The sequence below is a fragment of the Bufo gargarizans genome, chromosome 4, assembly GCF_014858855.1.
Source record: "Bufo gargarizans isolate SCDJY-AF-19 chromosome 4, ASM1485885v1, whole genome shotgun sequence".
In the NCBI taxonomy this organism is placed as follows: domain Eukaryota; kingdom Metazoa; phylum Chordata; class Amphibia; order Anura; family Bufonidae; genus Bufo; species Bufo gargarizans.
The window spans coordinates 118,307,726-118,325,297 of NC_058083.1; the positions used below are offsets into that span (position 1 = coordinate 118,307,726).

General features: G+C 43.6%; 1 protein-coding gene across 2 annotated transcripts in view; it reads right to left on the reverse strand.

Annotated features, from left to right (window-relative positions):
* Positions 1-17,572, reverse strand: part of SERPINE2 (serpin family E member 2) — a 97,530-nt gene that overhangs the window by 17,998 nt on the left and 61,960 nt on the right. For both annotated transcript variants that reach the window (XM_044291878.1, XM_044291879.1), the window contains exons 2-4: positions 2,741-3,021; positions 1,396-1,623; positions 237-434 (exon numbers count right to left, since the gene is read on the reverse strand). In XM_044291878.1, coding sequence (XP_044147813.1) covers positions 237-434; positions 1,396-1,623; positions 2,741-2,996 — 682 coding nt within the window. In that variant the 5' untranslated portion in view covers positions 2,997-3,021. The remainder of the gene's footprint in view (positions 1-236; positions 435-1,395; positions 1,624-2,740; positions 3,022-17,572) is intronic.

Here is a 17,572-nt window from a genome sequence, read left to right on the forward strand (position 1 = left end):
GAGTCCTCACACAGCTCCGTAGACCTCTGTAATGGCCAACCCAACTCCTGCACTGCTCTGTCTGCCAGGGGAGCCATTCCCCAGTTCTAAGCACCCTACATCAGCCACTCCTCAGATAAGAGTAGAAGATCTCACCGGGAAACTAACCTCTGTTATCTGCCAACATTGTGGCAACAGTGAAACATTTTTAAAGTACAGGTTATTGAAACGAAACAAGTAATTACATTACTACTTACCACTTCGGAACAAAGAAAGTTGGGCCAGCATTGGTACTTGAGAAGCTTTTCCATCAGGACCATGGAAGGTCCGTTTTTTTGTGTTCTCTGGTTGGAAACGAGATTTCCAAAGACCCTTAAAATAAAGGGCATTGATTATAACTAATCTGGTCATCGAACTGTCTAACAACTCCGGAGATAGTAAGTTGTCGATCATACCTGTAAGACATTGGAAGAGAAGAACTTGAATGGTCAGTACACCTCATATTCTCCACAGAGTCAATTGCCTGATTATGGTTTACGTGTAACATGTTCCTGATTTTATACTGACCTATAGACCAGATCTCTAAAAACGGATAATGGATACAAACTTGTACTGATATTCTATCAGACATAGAATAAGGCCCCATGCACACGACCATGTCTGCATATCGCAGATCTGCAAAACATGGATGCAGTCCATGTGCCATCCCCTTTTTTTGTGAACCCATTGAATTCAGTGGGTCCGTGGACTGCATTTTGCACATAAATGCTATCCTTTTGTGGAATGGACATAGCGATGCAGAAAAGAACACGAATGATATGCGTGCCTTCCTCACCCATATGTCCATTCAGTAAAAAGATAGAACATGTCCTATACATGGCCACAAAATGCAGAACACAGACCCATTGAAGACAATGCATTCGCAAAAAATGGAGATGCGGACTACAAAATACATTTGATCATGTGCATGAGACAAAATGTATATATAGAGAATCTTTATTCCAAATAAGGTATCTAACACACACAAACATCATACACGTATAGTTTGTGTAAATGTAAGCCACTAGGTGAAACATCCATAATGTTATAGTTAACATATGTATAGACCTATTGATGTAGGATAGAATTCGAATTCTTTTTAACTAATCCAGCTCTCCGTCTCATGGGGCTAAATAAAAATTTTAATATAAAAAAAATATTTATACATATTTGTACATTTCTTATCCTGTGTCTACATGTAGATATAAAAAAATTTGAATACATCTCATACACTTTAAGAGTTTAACATATTATCCAAATATATATTTTTAGTAAATCGATGTGATCCATTGATAGACTGCTTTTTATTTGAGCTTCTTCTATATTCTGTGTACAAGACTCACATTAGTAAGTGAAGCACATCTGTGCACTACTTACCCTTTGTCTCATTCTTTACCCACTGGTTGATCACAGAGGCAGCTGTGTTCCTGTCCTGAAAGTCAACATTTCTCACTTGACTGTGAAAGACCTCTTTATTTTTACAGACAAAAGGTTCCTCCATCTTGAATCCGCTGTTGGCAAACACTGCATTGGCCGTGCTCACAATATCTTTATTCTTCTTTGCTACTATTGCCTTGTTGATCCTTTTTAGTATTTTCCCAACAACTAAAAAAAATATATTTTTATATCAAATTACATATCCAGCAGTATATGTAAAAAGAAAAAATATAAAAAAGTTACATGGAAATCTAAAAAGTAAGCACAACATGAATTTGGCTCAAGGATTTTTAGGAAAGGCCACATTGGGACACATTACAGATGGTCATAATATAGCCTATACAGAACTGGTGGGGAGTTTCCTATTCCCCAAGACTGACCTGCTCTGTGTTATTATATAAATGGAGGCACAATCAAGAACCTCATGGTTGGTCATTGAGTATATCAGGACAACCAAGCCAGCTTCATCCTTGCAAATGGTGTCACAATGGTTGGACACTGATGGCAGAATCTAGTGAAATTAAATCAATGTCTTATTTAAAGTGATTTCCCTAATATATTGCTAAAGGTAGTTTTAGCATTTACTGTAAAGACCTCAAAGACCCCTGTGTTGCTTCTTCGGCAGAAAGGTACATCCTTTCAGTGCTCTCATGCAAATGGATAAATGGCAAAGAGGAGCACAAGATGGGTTCTGGGTGGTACAGTTGCCCAACAAGATATCTTGAGAGTGCTGTCCGCAAGTTCTATTAATTAGCACCTTGTGAAACCTGATCAGGAGGTAGAACTGAATTGGAGGGACACTTTAACGGGGACCTAACCTTAGAGTGCTCTGCAACTTTGGGTTTGATCAGCTCTGCCTGGCTTTTCCAGTAGTCAAAGTACAGATTATTTTCCATGGATCCATATTCCACATGCTAGAAAAGCCAAAGGAGCAGAGTGCTCTGAGAGGTGCTGTTGCACCAGCGTGGTTTCAGCAATGGTTTAGGTATAGTGAATTAATAACCTGTGTCTCTATTTAGGTTACCATTTAAATAGTGCTCTTTAAAAAGAATTGTTAGGAAATTGAATACTTTTCCTGATATTTAATGCAAAGAATATCTCGCCTACCTGGTAAACACACAATAAACACATTTTCCCAAAACTGCCCGATACCGAAAGATGTATGAAATCTTCTCAATAAACACAGGTCCTCACTCTCAGTTCATAATGTACACGCCTTACCGTATTTCCAATCTAACTCATCCACAAACACAACTTAGGATAAACAGACAAAATAAATACAGACCATTCACTTTATACCGCATGGCGGTTATCAGCTGCTTTTTCGTCTTGCCATCTGCACCCAGCTGAAGCATGCCAAGCACTGTAGCGACTCCATGAGGAGAAATGACCACGTTATCATGAGGCTTGTTCTTTACCACTTGGTTAAACACCTGGATTCCAATATCTGAACCAAGCTCTTCGAGAGATAATGGGTTGATTTGAGATTGTACAGAGGTCAGGTACACCACTGTAAATAAAGCCAGGAAGAGCTTCTTCATGATCCTTAAACACTATGAGATCCACCTGAAGATACAGATAAGACACAATGTTAGTATGAACCTCCTGCCATGTTCACGTGAGATCAGATTCTGTGACTTCACACTGAAACTTATCAAACATACTGGGAGAGATTTATCAAAACTGATGTAAAGGAAAACTCGCTTAGTTGCCCATAGCAGCCAATCAGATCCCATCTCTTATATTCCAAAGGAATATGAAAAATAAAAGGTGGAATCTGATTGGTTGCTATTGGAAACTAAGCCAGTTTTCCGTTACACCAATTTTGCTAAATCTCTCCCGCTAACCTCTACAGTATAAGATGTATTTTATAAAGCACACACACATATCTATCCAGATTATATATAGCCAAGTCAAGCTTTTGCAATTAGAAAGATTGCAATGGCTCTTGGATCTGGAAATGACAGCTTTATGTATCAATTGTCCGTCCGTCCGTCCGTCCCCCCGAGAATATAGTGAGAGAGTGGGCTCAGGTCCGTTCGCCCGCTGTGGCCCCGTTACCTTCTCCTGCGCTGTATGGTAATTGCTACCATCAGAACACCAGGGAGGAGTCTGCCCTGTTTCTTCCTGGGCGTTCCTTCTTCCTAGCTGTAGCGCTGTACAATCGCAGCGCAGAGCTCCCAGCCAGGGAGAAAAAAACCTGTAGCGTAGCAATTGGACAGCGCTACAGCCAGGGAGAAGGAATGCCCAGGGAGAAACAGGGCAGACTCCTCCCTGGTGTTCCGATAGTAGCAATTACCATACAGCGCGGGAGAAGGTAATAGGGCCACAGCGGGCAAATGGAGCGGCGCCCAGGGATAATAGTAAGTGCAGTGAGATCCCTGGGCGCCGCACTACATATACAGATAGTTATCTTACAATGTTTGGACCCATGAAAGGTCCTCTTTAATAAGTTTTTCAGGGCTCCTTCCCATACAATGGCGTGGCAGCGCCGGCGACATTGGTGGCCCGCCCTGTCCCTTCCACCCCTCACATGCATCTTACTGCCAGCCAGCCAGAATTAAGCCAGTACAAGCCATTCTAATTAGGCCCGCCCACCAAGTTCCAGGGCCGGGAACTGGAAGTCCGGAACAGAGGAGTGCCGTGCGGGAGTCGGGAAAGGGAAGGGATCTCACTTTGCGGGTTGCGGACAACTGCGGCGGTGCCAGTGACAGTCTGACAGACTGTGCCCCTCCCGAGACCAGGCTCTGGATCTGCCACTGTTTCAAAAAATAAGAAAACTGAATTCTAAATGTTGAAATTCAGCTTTTTCGAAACCTCTAAATAATGTGGAACAAGCCAGAAACTCTGAATCTGGTACCATTCCAGTTCAGGAAATAGAGGGGAGAGAAGCCTGGAAAGAAAACCAGCAGGACTTCTAATCAGCTAAAAATGTCTGGGGAGCCAAACCAGGAACCATGTCAAATGCTTTGATAATAACAGTATAGAGCCAAGGCCTAAAGAATTCCACAACAGCGAGTGATCGGTCAGAGCTGTAGGCCAGCTTCAGTCTAAGCTTCAGCCTCACTCTGCTTTATTGAAGGTCATTTAAAATGTGCTCATTATCGATATGCAGCAGTCATTGTACAGTATATGTATGACACTTTATAGTCTGTAGTAAGGAGAAAATGACAAGCTACTGAACAGGATTTCCAATTACAACAAACACATCTTAGGAAGACTGAATGCCCACATTGTATTATTTATCTATAAATCCCTAGTAATAAATCCTTAACGCACCGGAGTCCTAGGTTCTAATCCAACCTAGGACAACATCTCCACGGAGTTTGTATGTTCTCCCCATGTTTGTGTGGGTTTCCTCCAGGTTCTCCAGTTTCCTCCCACACTCCAAAGACAGACTGATCGGGAACTTAGATTGTGACCCCAATTGGGGACAGTGTGATGCTAATGTCTGTAAAGCGCTGCGGAATATAGTAGCGCTAGATAAGTGCAAAAAATATATATATATTTTTTAATATTAAATAGAATCTTCTTCTAGTGGGATTAGTGCAATGCTTTTTCTGCAATATCTTTTAGATCTTGCTGGCTTGGTAATTATAACTCTGCTCTTTTTATCATTTCTTATTGAGCTGATCTTTACAATGTAAGCCCAGTTGTTATAATACCGCCACCCTAATGGTATTTTCATATTATTTACACTGATTAATGCTGTATTATTGTAGATTACCCACTTACTGGGTTTCAATTTTAAAAAGGTCATTATAAGAACCTATAAACACCACCTATCCTTCTCATTATTTCATAATCTTCCAGAGTGATATGGAGCACATCAGATTTATTGCTATCTCTTTTTGTTTTGAGGCGCACTGTCATTCTGGATGCAAGGGTGAGTATCTCCTACTGTTGCCATAGCTGCTCTGTAATACTCGACTCTTAGGCTGGTTTCACGCGGGTGTTGCGGAAAAAATGCGGGTGCGTTGCGGGAACATGCACGATTTTTCAGCGCGAGTGCAAAACATTGTAATGAGAAAAATCGGCATGTTTGATAGCCAAACCCGAACTTCTTCACAGAAGTTCGGGTTTGGGTTAGGTGTTGTGTAGACTGTATTATTTTCCCCTATAACATGGTTATAAGGGAAAATAATAGCATTCTTAATACAGAATGCTATTATCATGTGATGGACCATGCGATGAGCGCAGTGACGTCATCAACAGTCCTTTTCCTCAAAGAAGAAGACAGAAGAGATGCCGGCTGCTCGAGCAAGTGGATTAAGGTGAGTTAAATTATTTTTTATATTTTTTTAACCCCTCCAGCGCTATTTTACTATGCATTCTGTATTCAGAATGCTATTATTTTCCCTTATAACCATGTTATAAGGGAAAATAATAATGATCGGGTCTCCATCCCGATCGTCTCCTAGCAACCGTGCGTGAAAATCGCACCGCTTCCGCACTTGCTTGCGGATGCTTGCGATTTTCATGCAGCCCCATTCACTTCTATATTAGTAAGTACATTTATCATTATCAAACATATTGATTAACAGTAGCCAGAAAGTAGCCAACCCCTTTAGGAATTTAGGGTCACAACCATGGATACATTTTGTGATAGAGGTGCATCAGCTTTTATATTGCTAATATGCTTAGAAAATCGCCGTCTCAATTCTTATATTGTCTTGCCGACATAGATCTTTGGCCAAGCACATTTTGCTATATAGACTATGGGGGTCATTTATGAAACTGGTGTAAAGTAAAACTGGCTTAGTTGCCGATAGCAACCAATCAGATTTCCAAGGGAGCTGTCCAAAATGAAAGGTGGAATCTCATTGGTTGCTATGGGCAACTAAGCCAGTTCTACTTTACACCAGTTTGATAAATGACCCCCAATGCCTGTACTTTGACAATGTATAAATTGTCTGATGGTGTTATTTTATGCTATCCACTGGATTGACAAATTCTTTCATCATTGCCTGTTTGCTGTCTGCCTCTGACCTTGGACTTCGCTTACTGATCTTGCTTGATCGCTCCTGGCCATGCACATCCCCTCTGTGCTTGCACCGGGTACTCTGACCTCCTGTTCAGCTGCCACTGACTCAGGGACTGCTCTGGAGTGGCACCTGGCAACTACCCTAACGGCTCCAGCCTATCCTCACCATCAGAGGCTCTAGTGAAGACCAGGCAGTGGCTTAGTTACGCCCTCCCAGAGTGCAGCCAGTGGGGCAGTGGGTCCACACTCGCTTGCAAAACAGCCACCAGGATCAAGAAATGTAATAGTGTTCTCATGTATTTCTGAAGTGAACTTCATACCAATCTTGTTAGTGTTCAATACGGTGACAAAATCATCAAAAAGTGTTCTATTGCCTTCCCATAATATCAGTATATCATCTATAAACGCTCTCTCTAGTGTGCAAGCATGACCACCGCTGCTGGATTGCAGGGTGGTCGTAACCATGCAAACAAGCACTGTATAATGTGCTGGAAAAATGAATCCAGACAGCAAAGAAAGCAATATGGACAATCACAATACATTAGCAAGTGCCTTGTATTAACTTAATCTACATGATAAAGCCCTTATACTCCCCAACCACTACCTTTCTGGTTTACAATTTTGGAATTCTGTGAAACAGAGGTTCTCTCAAGGAGGAAAGTCCAGTTCAAATGTTCCATTAGGGCAGGCATGCTCAACCTGCGGCCCTCCAGCTGTTGCAAAACTACAACTCCCAGCATGCCCGAACAGTTTACAGCTATCAGCCTACAGTAGGGCATGGTGGGAGTTGTAGTTTTACAACAGCTGGAGGGCCGCAGGTTGAGCATCCCTGCATTAGGGCATATGAATATAATAGATGGGGGTGCCCAATTGGGGATCCCCTCTGTAAGTCTGAACAGAGAGCCATTCTGTATGAGCTGCTCCCATTCTGGTGGGCTTAAGCCACCTTTGTATTACTTGGACAGGTTGTTTGCTGTAGTGATATGCCATAGTAAGGAGTACTATGATAAGACCCACACTCTACCGTCTATGTCTGCCCATGTTTACAGAGACGTTTGGAAAGAGTGCTTTGCTATCCTATAAGTATCATCTCACACTTACTTACATACATGGATTCAGTTGTTGAGACCAATCACAGGATGTCCAGATTTTTTTGGGCAACTTGGATGAAATATCCAACCTTTAGCCCACCAGAAATGTAGTGATTATCACTTGGAATAAAAGAATCGACTTCAGATGCTTCATCTGAAGTTGATTTCCATAAAACTTTGCTGTAATACTGTACGGAGCGGGTATTGGTACAATGAGCCGAAGTTATTAATTCGTAAAGTCTAGCAAGACTTTGTGTACTAACTTGATGAATTATTACTGTAAAAAATCCTTGATGCCTAACTTGGATACCACTTGGAACCAGATCAGAGTTCGGTATCAAGTTTTTTTTTACAGTAATATTTAATTCACAAAGTTATTACACGAAGTCTCACGAGACTTCACGAAGTAATAACTTCGGCTCATCGGAGCCAATACATTCTTATACTGTATGGAGCTCCTGCTCCATACAACTAAGTTTAATGTGAATCGATTTTGGATGAAGCATGAAGCATCCAAAGTCAAATTGCTAATCCCTAATTATCACACATGTCAGAATCATCCACTACCCAGCCTGTAGTGACTGGAAAGTCTAGGCAAGATTTATGTGGATTTCAAAATCTGAGTGAATGGTAAAAATGTTTATTTTGCCACTTTTCATATCTCCATGATAGAAACTTTAGAGTACACTATATTATCCTTAGAGGGATTCTCAGGTTTCACAATTATTTTTTATCTGCCTAGAGAGCATCCAACAATACATATGTTGCCCCATGTACCTGTCACAACCAGACAGCTGAGAAGCTCTGACAGAGGCCTTTCAGAACCTCCTCCTTGAGTTTCTGTGTTGTGGTATTCAGCTCCTCCTCTCGTCAGCCTCTCTCAGCTGTCATGTGTTGGACTAATTGCTTCCCTTTAAATTCTTCCTCAGAAGGCTTTTTCTGGGCGGCTTATACTACTTCCTGGAGTGTGTGTGCACGCTGACTCTGTCCTCCTGTTTTGCTTCAAAGCTAAGTGTTGTACCTTTATCTGTTATTATCTGTTTGCTGGATCCCAGGTGACCCTGACTCCCTCCGTGTCTTGTGTAGGGAGCCGGTGGTCGTGTCCCCTCACTATTGTAGGGTGCTCAGGGCTTTATAGTCAAGGTTCGTGGATATGCAAACCTCCACCATTCGGATCTTTGCATAGGCTGAGCAGCCAGGGAAAGTGCCAGGTCTTCTGCAGGGGTCTCCCTTGGATCCTTAGTTTTTGGATCCAGCGAGTCGTTTATACATGTTGCTTTGCCTTGTTTCCTGTACACCGTCCGTGACATTATAAGCCGCCATAACCGTCTCAAGCATGGATCCGGTTTCACTTTTGGCTGAACGCTTCCAGGGTCTTTCATTGGAGGTAGCTGATCTCCGTTAGACTTTTTCTCAGCTTCAAGTGACCGGTTCAGCTTGCGTTCATGGAGTTTGTTCTGAGCCTAAGATCTCGCTCCTGGATACGTTCTCCGGGGGTAGTGAGAATTTTGTGCGTTTTAGAGAGGCTTGCAAACTCCATTTTCGCCTTCTTCCCCACTCCTCTGGTGATGAGGAACGGAGGGTGGGGATCATTATATCGCTGCTCAGAGGTAACACTCAGTCCTGGGCTTTTTCGCTGCCGGAGGGGGCACGGCCTCTCCGTTCAGTGGATGAATTCTTTTTAGCCCTGGGTCAGATATATGATGATCCGGATCGTATTGCTCTGGCTGAGTCTAAACTATGTCTATTATGCCAGGGTAAACAATCCGCAGAAATATACTGCTCAGAATTTCGGAGATGGGCAGTTGATACTGGTTGGAATGATGCTGCGCTCCGAAGTCAATTTTGCCATGGTCTTTCAGAGGGATTGAAAGATGCATTTGCCTTTCATGAGAGGCCTATTTCTTTGGACTCTGCTATGTCTCAGGCCGTTTGTATTGACAGGCGTCTTAGAGAGAGAGGAGATATGTCTCCTTCCTGTCATAAGCAGTCCCAGGACAGTGCAGCGGTCCCGCTCTGTGCGCAGGGGTCTCAGTCGCCGTCAGCCCCTTCTGAGCAGGAGCCCATGCAGCTGGGGTTGATTGCTTCTGACAATAGAAGATTCAGCTCGCATGGGAGGGTTTGTTTTTGTTGTGGAGGTATAAATCATTTGGCAAATATTTGTCCCTCTAGGAGATTCAGGCAGTTTTCTGGGAGTAATAAAGAAACAAACAGGAAAAAATCTTTAAAAAATGTTCCGTCTGTTACTATTGGCAGGGTTGAGGCGGAAATTGAAGGTTTTCCATTTGCTTGTAGTTCGCGTTTTGTCCTGCCGGCTAGGGTGGCGCTAGAGAGCAAGAACATTTTTTGTGAGATTGTTGTGGATAGTGGAGCAGCGGTCAATCTCATTGATAATCAATTTGCGATAACTCATGGTTTCCAGGTGCGCACTTTGGGAAAGGATATTCCTGTTTTTGCTATTGATTCCGCTCCACTTTCTCAAAAATCATTAAAGGGCATAGTTCACAATATCCGTTTAATTGTGAGTGATGCTCATGTTGAGGATGTGTCATGTTTCGTCCTTAGCGGTTTACCCACCCCTCTGGTGTTGGGGCTGCCCTGGCTCACTAAGCATAACCCCACCATTGATTGGCAAGCGAGGCAAATAAATGGTTGGAGTGACTTTTGCAGAGAGAATTGCCTCATGACATCTGTTTCTGAGGTTGCTACTAAGACTGTACCATCTTTTCGCTACTAAGACTGTACCGTCTTCTTGTTTTCGGATGTCTTCTCTGAGAGTGGAGTTCAGGATTTGCCCCCGCACAGGGAGTACGATTGCCCTATTAATCTCATCCCAGACTCCAAGCTGCCTAGATCTCGTTTATACAATCTTTCCCAACCTGAGAGGATCGCTATGCGTGCTTATATCTCTGAGAGTCTGAGAAAAGGACACATACGACCCTCGAAGTCACCTGTTGCCGCTGGTTTTTTCTTTGTTAAGAAAAAAGATGGTTCTTTAAGACCTTGTCTGGATTTCAGGGAGCTGAACAATATCACAATTCGTGACCCTTATCCGCTTCCTCTGATCCCGGACCTATTTAACCAAGTTGTTGGGGCTAAAGTCTTTTCCAAATTAGATTTAAGAGGGGCATACAACCTGGTCAGGGTCAGAGAAGGAGACGAATGGAAGACGGCCTTCAATACCCCTGAGGGCCATTTTGAGAATTTGGTTATGCCTTTTGGTTTGATGAATGCCCCAGCCGTTTTTCAGCATTTCGTGAACAGCATTTTTTATCATTTGATGGGAAAATTTGTATTGGTGTATTTGGATGACATTTTGATTTTTTCTCCCGATTTCAAAACTCATAAGGAACATTTACGTCAGGTCTTGCTCATCCTGCGGGAGAATAAATTATATGCGAAACTGGAAAAATGTGTGTTTGCGGTTCCAGAAATTCAATTTCTGGGGTTTCTTCTCTCCGCTTCTGGTTTTCGCATGGACCCCGAGAAGGTCCGCGCTGTGCTTGAGTGGGAGCTTCCTGAGAATCAAAAGGCACTGATGCGTTTTTTGGGCTTTGCCAATTATTACAGGAAGTTCATTTTGAATTATTCTTCTATTGTTAAACCACTCACTGATATGACCAGAAAGGGGGTAGATTTTTCTTCTTGTTCAGTAGAGGCGCATAAGGCTTTTTCTGATATCAAGGAGAGTTTTGCTTCCGCTCCCATCTTGGTGCAACCTGATGTTTCTTTACCCTTCATAGTTGAGGTTGATGCTTCTGAGGTGGGTGTGGGGGCGGTCTTGTCTCAGGGTTCCTCTCCTGCCAAATGGCGACCGTGTGCCTTTTTCTCAAGAAAACTCTCCTCCGCAGAGAGAAATTACGATGTTGGAGATAGGGAATTGTTGGCCATCAAGTTGGCTTTTGAGGAATGGCGCCATTGGCTAGAGGGAGCCAGACACCCTATTACCGTATTTACTGACCATAAAAATCTGGCCTACTTGGAGTCAGCCAAGCGTCTGAACCCGAGACAGGCCAGATGGTCGTTGTTCTTTTCTAGGTTTAATTTTGTTGTCACGTTCCGCCCTGGAGTTAAGAATGTGAAGGCAGATGCCCTGTCACGTTGTTTTCCGGGAGGCGGGAATTTTGAAGACCCGGGTACCATTTTGGCTGAAGGTGTGGTGGTCTCTGCTCTTTTTCCTGAATTGGAGGCAGAGGTGCAGGCAGCCCAGTCAGAGGCTCCTGATCTTTGTCCTCCTGGGAGGTTGTTTGTGCCTCTCGCTTTAAGACACAAGATTTTTAAAGAACACCACGATACGGTCCTTGCTGGGCACCCGGGGGTAAGAGCCACACTGGATCTCATCTCTCGGAGATTCTGGTGGCCTGCGCTTCGTAAGTCGGTTGAGGGTTTTGTGGCAGCCTGCGAGACTTGCGCTCGTGCCAAAGTCCCTCATTCACGGCCATCAGGTCCTCTCCTTCCCTTACCCATTCCTTCCCGTCCTTGGACACATCTGTCCATGGACTTCATAACGGACCTGCCTCGTTCCTCGGGGAAGACTGTGATTCTGGTGGTGGTGGACCGTTTTAGCAAAATGGTGCATTTCATCCCTTTTCCTGGTTTGCCCAATGCTAAGACGCTGGCGCAGGCATTTGTTGATCACATTGTCAAATTGCACGGTATTCCTTCAGACATAGTCTCTGATAGGGGCACGCAGTTTGTTTCCAGATTCTGGAAGGCTTTCTGTTCTCGCTTGGGGGTTCGGTTGTCATTCTCTTCTGCTTTCCACCCGCAGTCGAATGGCCAGACAGAGCGCGTCAATCAGAATCTGGAGACATATCTGCGTTGTTTTGTGGCGGAGAATCAAGAGGATTGGTGTTCTTTTTTGTCCCTTGCTGAGTTTGCTTTAAATAACCGTCGTCAGGAGTCCTCTGATAAGTCACCATTTTTTGGTGCATATGGGTTTCGTCCACAGTTTGGGACTTTCTCGGGAGAGGGGTCTTCTGGTTTACCTGATGAGGACAGATTCTCCTCGTCTTTGTCATCTATTTGGCAAAAGATTCAAGATAATCTAAAGAGCATGAGTGAGAGATATAAGCGTGTGGCTGATAAGAGACGTGTGCTTGGTCCGGACCTGAATGTTGGTGATCTGGTGTGGTTGTCTACCAAGAATATCAAATTGAAGGTTCCCTCCTGGAAGTTGGGTCCTAGGTTTATTGGGCCTTACAAAATCCTGTCTGTCATCAATCCTGTTGCATACCGTCTTGATCTTCCTCAGACTTGGAAGATCCATAATGTTTTTCATAAGTCCTTATTGAAACCTTATGTTCAACCCATTGTACCCTCGCCTTTGCCTCCTCCTCCGATTATGGTTGATGGGAATCTTGAATTTCAGGTCTCTAGGATTGTGGATTCTCGTCTTGTCCGCGGTTCTCTTCAGTACCTTGTTCAGTGGGAGGGGTATGGTCCTGAGGAGAGGATGTGGGTCCCAGTGACGGACATTAAGGCCTCTCGTCTCATCAGGGCTTTCCATAGGTCCCATCCTGAGAAGGTGGGTTCTGAGTGTCCGGAGTCCACTCGTTGAGGGAGGGGTACTGTCACAACCAGACAGCTGAGAAGCTCTGACAGAGGCCTTTCAGAACCTCCTCCTTGAGTTTCTGTGTTGTGGTATTCAGCTCCTCCTCTCGTCAGCCTCTCTCAGCTGTCATGTGTTGGACTAATTGCTTCCCTTTAAATTCTTCCTCAGAAGGCTTTTTCTGGGCGGCTTATACTACTTCCTGGAGTGTGTGTGCACGCTGACTCTGTCCTCCTGTTTTGCTTCAAAGCTAAGTGTTATACCTTTATCTGTTATTATCTGTTTGCTGGATCCCAGGTGACCCTGACTCCCTCCGTGTCTTGTGTAGGGAGCCGGTGGTCGTGTCCCCTCACTATTGTAGGGTGCTCAGGGCTTTATAGTCAAGGTTCGTGGATATGCAAACCTCCACCATTCGGATCTTTGCATAGGCTGAGCAGCCAGGGAAAGTGCCAGGTCTTCTGCAGGGGTCTCCCTTGGATCCTTAGTTTTTGGATCCAGCGAGTCGTTTATACATGTTGCTTTGCCTTGTTTCCTGTACACCGTCCGTGACAGTACCATATTTTCCTCTTTATAAGACGCACCAGACTACAAGACACACCTCAGTTTTAGAAAAAAATAATAATAAATCAGAAAAAATATTTTCTAGGTCCTCTTTGAAGGGAATGTGGTTTACTGAAGTGGAGGGGTCAAGGTCAATAACTTTAGGGTGTTGCGTAGTGGAGGGAATAGTTTTGGTCAGCTCCCGTTACCCTTAGTGTGTCATCTGCTGACTATTGTAACAACCAGCTTTGGTGCATGTCGTCACCTCATTAAATGTACTTATCCAAATAAATGTGTCTTCTGTCATTGCTCTGTTAGTCCTGCCATGATTCTTGTTCTGCTAATTATTTTTAAGGATTTGTCTGCAACACACACATACTTCTGGCACACACACAGCACTGCCATAAACAGATACAGCTCTGCTACACACAGATACAGCTCTGCTATACATATACAGCCCTGCTACACTCACACACAGCCCTATAGGTGGGAGCCCTTCTTGTGCCATCTGCTTTTCCTCCTTTTCCACATCATCTAATATCGTTAAGAATATGTCATCAGGAACTTCCAGCTTCTCCTCCTCTCTGCATCTTGCTGACTTTTCTAGAACATGGAGACATTGAAATGATGATTTGGAAGAAGTAAAGCCAGCAAAAGATGAGGATGGTCATCATTAAAGGGATTCCGTCACCTCCCCTCAGCCAAAAAACGATTTAAAAGCAGCCATGCAGCACAGCTTACCTGGATTAAGCTGTGCTGTTTAATCTTGAAATCCGTCCAGCAGTTACTTTAAAAAACGACTTTGATCAATAAGGAAATGCGTCCTGAAGGTGCCCAGAGGGGCGTTTTTTTCTTCCTAGTGAGCCCAGTACCGCCCCTCTTTCAGTGCCCAGCCCGCCTTCCTTGTATTTTCTAACTGCCGCCCCCAGCCTGCCACAGCCTCTCCTGCCTCTCCTCCCCCTCCCTCACGCCGAACGAAGTCTCGCACAGGCGCAGTACCCACTGAGGGCTGCGCCTGTGCGATCATCAGGAGACTGAGGGCGGCAGCTTCATCTTCGTCACTGGGCATGCGCCGAGCCCAGTGACGTCCGATGCTCGCTCTTCCCTCAGTCAGCAGGGAAGAGCAAGCATCGGACGTCACTGGGCTCTGCGCATGCCCAGTGACGAAGATGAAGCTGCCGCCCTCAGTCTCCTGATGATCGCACAGGCGCAGCCCTCAGTGGGTACTGCGCCTGTGCGAGACTTCGTTCGGCGTGAGGGAGGGGGAGGAGAGGCAGGAGAGGCTGTGGCAGGCTGGGGGCGGCAGTTAGAAAATACAAGGAAGGCGGGCTGGGCACTGAAAGAGGGGCGGTACTGGGCTCACTAGGAAGAAAAAAACGCCCCTCTGGGCACCTTCAGGACGCATTTCCTTATTGATCAAAGTCGTTTTTTAAAGTAACTGCTGGACGGATTTCAAGATTAAACAGCACAGCTTAATCCAGGTAAGCTGTGCTGCATGGCTGCTTTTAAATCGTTTTTTGGCTGAGGGGAGGTGACAGAATCCCTTTAAGACCTGTTCCCCAAAAGGAGTGCAGACTAGATGGTATTAGTTGGCACGCTGGCACTGGAATAATAAAGGGTTCCATCTTATTGGTATTGAATTATATTTACAGTTGATGTAGGAATAAGTAAATCTAGGAATAAATAAATAAAGCTGACGCAGAGTAAGTCTACCTGCGCTCTCCCTCTCCAATATTCTTCTATTAATCATTGTCATGTCTCTCCCTATACTCAGTTCACAGGACAATGGCAGAGACTGCGCAGGATTAGGGTTTTATAGGGCTGTGTCATCACAGGCGACGGCATTAATGGTGATCTCGCATTCCCAGGCTTCTTATTTTCATTTTGTAACACGTGCAGCTGTCATTTTAGGAAAAAAATTGATTAGTTACCAGGAAGCAGAAGGAAATTCAGATTCATTGCGAATCGAAGTTTTCCTAAACTTTGGACCGAATTCTGCTTCGAATGCTTCGTTCAGTACTAGTCACTGGCCTAGGAAAAGGCTGCAGTCTCTTCAAACAGCTGACCGTCAGAGGTGCTAGGAGCTGGAGCCCCACCTATCAGATATTGATGACGTATCCTAAAGGATAGGTCTTCAATAGTTTACTCTTGGAAAACCCCTTTAAATATCATTGTTCAAGAAAAGAAACACTTTTTTAGAACACAACATCAGAACATTCTCAATGGACAATTAGAGTACATAGGGCCACCTAGAACTACAAAGATTACTGTGGTCTTATATCCAACTGGTGTAAAGTAGAACTGCCCATAGCAATCAATCAGATGCTGCTTTTCATTTTCCAAAGGAGCTGTCAAAAATTAAAGGTAGAATCTGATTGGTTGCTGTGGACAACTAAACCAGTTCTACTTTACACCAGTTTGATAAATGACCCCATATGTGTCTCTACTGGAAATTAGATTGGTATATCATTTATAAATAGAACGAAATTGCAACACACAATTTCTGGGCACCTGAAAGGATACACAACTTCATTTCACCATAAGTTGTTTTGTAACCTCTACTGGATATGAGCAATGGCCTAAATTGAGACACTTCTCAACCCAACCCAATAATTCATTCACAAATTTGTTTAGGCTGGTCTCAAAATACTTTGTGAAATCCAATGACTTGCATGAAAAAAAAGGTGGAAAAATAAACATTGAATATGGATTTATTAATCATGACAAGATCTCAAAAACAAATTTGAATGTGTGAATCTGGAGAAGCTCCTATTCAGAACCCACTCCATGAGCTGTATTGCCAGACATGGCCCATTGATGAATAATGAATGATGCACTTGTATGCTTAAAAGTTGAACAACAGATATGCTTCTAAAAGCTAAGGATACAAGGTTTAAATTTGTGATATAAACTTCTAAAAATCTGTAGATAATTTGAAATCTTTTAACATGAAGACCTACTGTATTTATCTATTGGTGTTAATAGTAACCGTCCTTTGTGTCTCTAAATTGAACCTGCAAAGAAGTAATAAACACAGTAGTGAACTGAACTCTTCTTTATATTACTGTAAATCTGTCCGACATTGATTCACCGCATTGAGTTTTAGTCCATTTACTATACTCCTTTCTGCTACAAAGAAAGCTGGTAGAAATTGATATAGCAGAAGGAGATCACTAGCTCAGGACCTTCTCTATTAGGCCTTGTTCACATTTCCGTGTCAGTGTCACGTTCATAAAAAAATCGTACATGTTTCATCCATGAAGCTGTCCGTAAAGGATCATTGGTTGGTCCATGTCTCTGTTTTTGCCATCCATGTGTCATCCGTGATTCACTGACGTTGCTCAGCTGAAAATTAATTTCTAAAGAATCTCCTATTAGTCTTCAGTGAAAAACTCACACAACATGGACACAACACGGATGTGTGTCAGTGATTTTCACGGACCCATAGCCTTCAATGGGTGTGTATGGTCCGCATCACAGATCAACGTAGTGCATGTCCCCGTGATTTTTTTTACTGAACCATGGTCAGTAAACAAATTCTGAAATGTGAACAGGCACATTTAAATCAATAAGTATGTGTGCTGTACAAAGAAAATGCGGACTGCAGATGTCAGTGAAAAACGGAAACGTGAATGAGGCCTTGTGGGTAACCAAAAATAAACCCTCCCTCTGGAGGAGCAGTCTCAGCTGTGAGTTACATGGGTGAGTCAGCGATTTGAATTTTCATTGACTTGAGTAATCCCTCATTTCTCCTGCAGGAACACTGACAGTGAAAGGAAGACAGCCACTTACCCCGGGCATAGCAGTCCTGGTGCCCATGATAAAGTGTTTGTATGGGTGAAAAGCAGGGAGCGTATAGAGTGCAATGGTCGACATATGGTGCAGCAGACAATAACTAGGCCAGATTCTACTGAATAAATATCTCTTTACTGTAGATAGGAGTTGTATTAC